The sequence below is a fragment of the Rhinoderma darwinii genome, unplaced genomic scaffold (assembly GCF_050947455.1).
Source record: "Rhinoderma darwinii isolate aRhiDar2 unplaced genomic scaffold, aRhiDar2.hap1 Scaffold_257, whole genome shotgun sequence".
NCBI lineage: Eukaryota > Metazoa > Chordata > Amphibia > Anura > Rhinodermatidae > Rhinoderma > Rhinoderma darwinii.
In genome coordinates this window covers 41639-48761 of record NW_027462864.1, presented here as the reverse complement: position 1 = coordinate 48761, position 7123 = coordinate 41639, and the positions used below count along the sequence as shown (strand labels likewise).

The 7123-nt window shown below is 42.2% G+C and overlaps 1 protein-coding gene across 1 annotated transcript; it reads left to right on the top strand.

Annotated features, from left to right (window-relative positions):
* The first annotated feature begins 384 nt into the window (after positions 1-384).
* On the top strand, positions 385-6589 carry LOC142703140 (uncharacterized). Its single transcript, XM_075848204.1, has 4 exons — positions 385-479; positions 2560-3409; positions 4713-4893; positions 5803-6589. The coding sequence occupies exons 1-4, from the start codon at positions 434-436 to the stop codon at positions 6034-6036; spliced, it is 1311 nt and encodes a 436-aa protein (XP_075704319.1). The 5' UTR covers positions 385-433; the 3' UTR covers positions 6037-6589.
* Positions 6590-7123: the final 534 nt, after the last annotated feature.

The window sequence follows — 7123 nt, the reverse complement described above, 5'->3', positions numbered from 1 at the left end:
GTCTATGGGCCCGTAATCACGGGCATTTTTACGTTCGTGTGCATGGGGCCTAACTACGTGTTTCTCACAGTTCTACACATCAAGCCTTAAGATGAGAGGTCACAGTATCATAATGGGCCGTTCCAATGTCATTTTCACTGCCTACTTGTGTACCATCTATGATTCTCCTTGGCTGTCGTCTCTCAGGGGTTGTAAATAATCCAATATAATTCATAGGCAAGAAAATCAAAAATATGTGTCCTACAATGGGTTTATATCTAATATCGGAGAATGTGTGGGAGTCTCCATGATCTCATGAATATTCTGTGTTACAGACAAACGTCCACCCTCCAGATCCACAACATCCAGAATAACCAACATCTCATCTTCCAGCAGTGACACGAGACTCTACTGATCCGACCGAGTGTCCTCCCCCATAAACCGCAGGAAAACAATGGCCGAAACTAGAGAACTGGTTACCATGGAAGTAGATCGCCCGGGTGAGAACTCTCTCCTTTTCTCTTATCCAGTTCAGTAAAAAATAGTTCAGTACCGTGTTAGCCAGAAATAATATCCAATGTTAAATACTTCTGTGTCAAAAAAGACAAAAGTATAGTAGGTGTGATACCTTTATTGGGTAACCATAAATTGGCTATGATTAAGGACCGTAGTGGTCTGAAACGCGTAAGCGTGGTCCCGGGATCTGTGTTTTAAACCTTCTGTTTTAAATGATCGAATAAACCATTTAACTTTTATATCGAGTGCTGGACACATCTTTCATTGTTCACCTCCATTACCCAATAAAGGTATCATACCTACTGTACTTTTGTATTTTTTGACACAGAAGTATTTAACATTGCATCTTATCCGCTTCCAAAGAACATCTGCAGGTTACATGATGATTTGTAGATTTTGTGGCGGTTGTAAGGACCATGAGGATTATTAATCACTATTCCGGCAGCAGCAGGTGAAGGCATAATGCTGGGATATCTCATCACTTACTGATCGGGGGTCTATCACAGGGACCTCCGATCATGACAATGTAGCAGCCGAGGTCCCTACAATGATTTCTCTGCACGGCGTCTTTCTTGTCCAGGTCCTGTGCCGGTGAATGGAGCGGAGTAGCAGAACCTGCAGAGCGGCCCCCGGTGACCCTGACACTGTTATGGGGTAAAATGTAGAAATAGACCCGATGCCCCACAGAGCGTGCGACCCCTTCACACTATGTAGAGGTGCCAGTGGTCAGAAAGTGACAGTACAGATGTAGCAATCTTTATCTTGACTTTTAACGCATTAAATACACACTGGCAAGAAACTTTAACCTGACTTTTTCAATGGCTTATTTTGTGTGATATCGCTGCAGCAAGTTAAGACTCAAGATAAACTTGGCTACATCTGTAGGTCCTAGTGAAATGCCAGCATCTTCTGTGGCCAAAATACTCTTATAAAGTAGCCAAACACCTAGGATTAAAGGGGTTGTACAGTATAAGAAAACATGGCCGCTTTCTTCCATAAACAGCGCCACACCTGTCCATGGGTTGTGTCTGGTATTGCAGCTCAGCTCCATTGAAGTGAATACGAGCTGCAATACCACATAAAACCTGTGTACAGGGGGCGCTGTTATTTTAAGAAAGCTATTTTTTCTAATCCTGTACAACCCATTTAAGATCAGCCGTCATACAAATAAACTAAAAATGTGCCAGACTGAAAAGCAGAGCAGAAAGAAAATGTCATGGTGCAAAACAGCAACATATTGTCCAATCACGTCATATATATCGTTTCAGCCAATGACCGTCTGACGCAGAGCGTCCATTCATATCAATGTGGTGTCTGTGTAATACAGGACGGGTCCTCCAGAGAGAGAAAGACGCTCTATGTAACCGGTCTCCACTACGACCAAGAGATGAGGATCCTGAACAGAGGACCCCTCTCTATTACCACGATGTAGTGGTGTACGGGCCCACAGACTTTCTATTGAGTCCATTCACCGTTACATTGACTTTCCGAGGAAAGACAATCAGAAACCAACCGGCTCCGCGCTCACCCACAGCGCTTCTGCTTGGTTTTAGCGATCGGTGGGGTCTCAGTGCTCGGACCACCACCGATCAAAACTTTTAACATGTCACTATAACATGTCAGGAGTTTTCTGAAAGTTTAGTTCCCCTTTAAGTGTGACATGAAGTGGAGCTGGAATGTCTAAAGAAGTGAATTTGTGGCCCACATTAATCTTGTTGTTGGATCTTGTCAGGTATATATTGTAATCGGTCACTATCAGTATATAGACAATCCATATGAGATACCTCCCGCTAAACAAATTCAAGACAAATGCCCCCAAGAATAAGAGTCTCATTAAATCTATAATGTACTATTATATTTGCCAACTTTCAAATCCCCAAAATGCGATCATTTTAAGCTCTACCCCATTCTGCCAGAGAACGCCCCAAAAAATCTGAAATTCCAACTTTTCACCTAAATTTGCATAAGTAACTTGTTTTGTCTTTTCTCCATGAAACTCCCAGAATAAACATCTCATTATTATTACACTAAAACGTGGTTACTTTTCCTTCATTTGTATTCTAGAGACTCTTTTATTCTCCGTCACTAAAGATGGTACCATGAGAATCGGCCTGCCCCCCCGACATCGTCTAGACAGCTATGGCTGTAGGTCTGTAGATATAGGAAAACTGGAAAATGTCAGCCATGTCATCATCAGTCCAGAAGGAGAACTGTTCTGTGTCCGTGCCGGAGATCTCTACCGGGGGCCACTGCCATCAAAGAAAGATGTTGATTGGTTTTCTATCGCCAGAAGAGTTGGAAGAAACGAATGGAACAAATTTAAAATTCTTTTCTTTCATCCAAATGGAGAATTACACGGTATAACCAACGACGGAGAATTCTACAAAGGTCCTCAGCCAGGCAATGAAAATGTTCCTTGGATTTATGGACAAGCCACAAAGATTGGGGCCAAGGGTTGGGACCACTGTGAGGCCATATTCTTTGATCCATGCGGTATTCTCTACGTCGTGAACAAAGAAGACAAAATTGTGAAAGCAAAACCACCAACAGGTGAAGAATATGAGGAGTGGCTGAAGACGAGCTCAGTGGCCGGAGGATGCGGTTGGCTTCCGCTCATCCATTTTATGTCATTTAGTCCTGATGGAAAACTGTGGTCTGTGGATAAGAGGAATGGAAATATCTACAGAGGAACCATACCAGAGGACGGAAGATATGTAGACAACGCTGAACTTTTAGGGTGGGACTATCATCATTTTCGTTTCCTCTATTTCACAATAGACAAGACAATTAGTAATATTATCAGCTTTGAGTTCCTGCCCGAAAATGGGAAAAGGGTTTCCGAGTGTCCCGAAATGATAGAGGAGAGAATCTATAATAACAGGGGAAGCACATCCACATTAAAACACAACTTCACGTGAGTATTACAATGTCTCTGCTACATGTGTGGCCATATAAGAGTGACCCCAGTCCACGGTCCTAATATAACCTCAATTCTGGCCACACTGGCGGCAATAAACAAGTGGACCGTCCAGGGCTCCGTCATATGGAGGTGCATCCAGAACTACATTGGACTAGAGACATTTCGGCATTACTGTCCTATTCCTATGTAGACATGGATGGACCTGCACCGGATGTGACCCTGGAGACCCGCTGGTGTATTGTGAACAGTGTCGCCCAGTAGGAAAAGTATGTGCCCCCCTCCTGATGAAAATGAGAAAGCTGTAAGTGATGTGTGACGCAGGACTGTGTACTATTCCTAGAACACGCTCCTCTGGGGTGTGGGATATCCGTGTGTAAGTCCATGATTTGCTGCTGGAGATTGAAGGATTCCATACAGGACATAAAGGGCCAGTTCACACTGACTTTTTTTACACGTTTTTTGACGCGGAAACCGCATCGGAAAATGCGCCAAAAAACGGCCGAAAATTTGTACCATTGATTTCAATGGGAGCCGGAGGCATTTTTTTCCCGCAAGCGGAAAGCCGTCTCGCGGCAAAAAGCAACATGCCCTATCTTGAGGCATTTTCCGCCTCTAAAACCCTATTGAAATCAATGGGAGACGGAAATAAACGTGTTTTTTTATGTGATTTTTGACGCAGTGTTTGACACGTTTTTCAGCAAAAAACACTTGCGGTTATTCCATCTCTCTGTTGAAGAGATAGCTAAAAAAAAAAAAGCCTTGAAAAACGTGGCAAAAAATCACGGCACAAAACGCGTCAAAAAACGCGTGTGGTGCAAAACCACTTAAAAAAAAACGGAGCTGATTTTTCCAGGCAGAATTTTCTGCCTGCAAAAAACTCCATGTGAACATACCCATACAGATATATATTTATAAGGACCAGCCCGGTCTTCCGTAAATGAAGCGGAATCATTATATACTGGGAAGTTCTTCAAGTTTGTAAAATACTTTGTATTTAACCACTTTCAAGACCTCTGCTCTTTATTTTACATTCAGAATCTAGAAACCCATCCTGACATAGTCCTGCTCACACAGCTGTGGGGTTATTACAATGTATCAGTGTAGATAAGAGCGGCTGCCTGGAATCCGGGCCATGTAACAGATCTGCCGACATTCATACATTGTAACAAGCCCATCAGCTGAATAAGTCAGGGCAGGATTTCAGCTTCTGACAGCTCCGTTGATATACAGGTGGAGCAGACTTTATACAGCTGGAGAATTTACCTCTTCTCTTACGTAAATTTGTGTTTTTTGGCAGATTTGATAAAACGGTGAAGAGCTCCAGCACCTTCTCCCATGAACACGGATTTACATTTGGAACTGGAGCTCTGATTACATTTAAAGGCGGGATACCATTTATTTCTGAGATCGAAGGAACTGTAAAAATAGATCTGAGCACCAGCCACAACTGGAACTTCACAGAAACTAATGAGACCGAGGTAAGTGAACGTTGCCCGTCAGGGCATGTTCACACAGAATATATTCCGGCGTATTTCAGAGCGCAAAACGTTCGCATTGTGCTCCGTAATACACCGTGACTCTGCCTGCAAACGGCTTTCTATTGATTTGATTGATAAAAACCAATATAGTTCATACGAGGCATCATTTTACGCCACTGTTTCAAAATAATGCTGCGTAAAAATAACCCCGTAAAAAAGGAGAGACGTCACTTCTTGAGGCTTTTTTGAAACAAATGTGTAACATTTTCAGTAGACGATGCCAAAAACGCTTTACAAATCTGCGACATAAACGGCCGGTTTTCTGAGGCTGAATTCTCTTAATATTCGCCTCGTATTTTTCTGCTTCACGCATAAGCCGTGTGAACACGCCCCTACAGGTAGAATGTGCAGCCTCTCCTCTCCAGCCGTGGTGGGTGCTACCTCCTCACCTACAGATTATTCCGCATTACCCCCCGGCCTCATAGACATGGGGGGAATCAGGGATTGATGGAAATGTTTTGGACTTTATGCCCTGATATAGCCTGTAATGATGGAAGACCTTCGATGGGCAGCCAAGTCTTCCCAGCTTAACGCCTCTATCCCTGGTGTCTCAGAACATCCCTAGACATTATTTCATTTCTCCTCTTGGTTGGTAAGATTTTGATTGCCAGTTCATGATTCGTAATCTGATCAAATCCAAATTTACTTGTATTATAGTAAGTGACAAACTGACTTGTCTTCTGCCCAAAAACGAGTCGTGGATATCTTCTGTCTTTCCTTCTTCCTCCCTCTCTTCTTTCCTTTCTTATGACCCTTTTTTCTCTTCCTCCCTTTCTTTCTTCCTTTGTGACTGTTGAGATATTACTGGATGAAGAATTTACCATTTTTGATCGTTGTCTCTTCACATAGGTAAAATTTTCATCGAGTTCAGAGGTGGAGCTCCAGGCTGGTAAAGCCATACGAGTGGTGGCTTCTCTGGTGAAAGCAGAACTCCTTGTGCCGTACCGGGCAAGAGTCAGGACCCTCTTTGGATTTGAGACAGAAATTGAAGGCATGTGGACCGGAGCCACACTTTATGATCTGATGGTTAAACAAGAGGATTATGGCAAACAACAATTACAACTGGTCAACCAAGAAGAGTGATTCAAGAGCAAACGCCAAACATTCTGCTCTGTAAAGCATGATCCACATTTACTAACACGATACAAAGATCAGACAACGCTGTCATTGTGATTTAGCTTCTGCATTCCCATGAAATTAATCTTCTTACAATGCAAAAATAGTAACAAAAAAGTAGAAAATACGTTAAGCGTTCAGCCAGGAACATAGCAGGATGATGATATTTGGGGGTATCTTTATTTAAGAATAACAGGAATGATAAAAAAAAAAAAACTCCCGCTAGTCTGTCATTGAGATTGTATGGATATTTCTAAACAGTAAGTACAAGTGGAAGTCGTATATGGAAAGATCTAGATATGGGTTAGAGCCAGGTGTATAGTCAATATCTGGGAGAAATGTAAATCTTTAAAATATGCTGGGAAATATCCCATAATATCCCATGTAGTCACCTGATGTTATGTTTCTAGACGTTCTGTGTATTCATTGTAACACGATGATCTGATAATTATATTCTGTATTGTATACAATTAATGAGCTATTTCTAAACTGCAAAAATCGAATAAAATCTGTGCATTCACCTGCCTTGTGTTCTCACTATCTGCGGAAATTCCAGAATGATGACATTTATATCAACAACAGCTGCACTGGACATCACTAGAGCTGACACTCTACACGTCCGGACACTATATACATCCAGCCTGGAAGGAGCTCACAGCCCGCGCCTATCTAATGTTTACTGATAATGTATAAAAAGAATTAAAAATTTATAGTCTAGTTATCAAATAAACCAACTTAAAGTTAAGGGATAAATGGGGTAAGAAATGTTTCATGGAATAGAAAGTGTCTGAACAACCGAATCTAGAGATTTGCTGCAATTAATGACAAAAATTTCTAAAATGTCGCTAATTAATGTCAAATAGAGCCTCATCTAAATGAAGATACTGTGGAGTTGTGGTTTTCGTTACCACACAGTCTGCTCCTCATACTCCCGAGTTGTAGACACAATGTTTTGTCGACGGCCGCGGATCGCTGTCCCGTAGGGTGCGCGTGCACGCTCGTGCCCAGCCTTAAAGTGCCAGAGCACATTAATTATATTACAAACTAGCCCTAA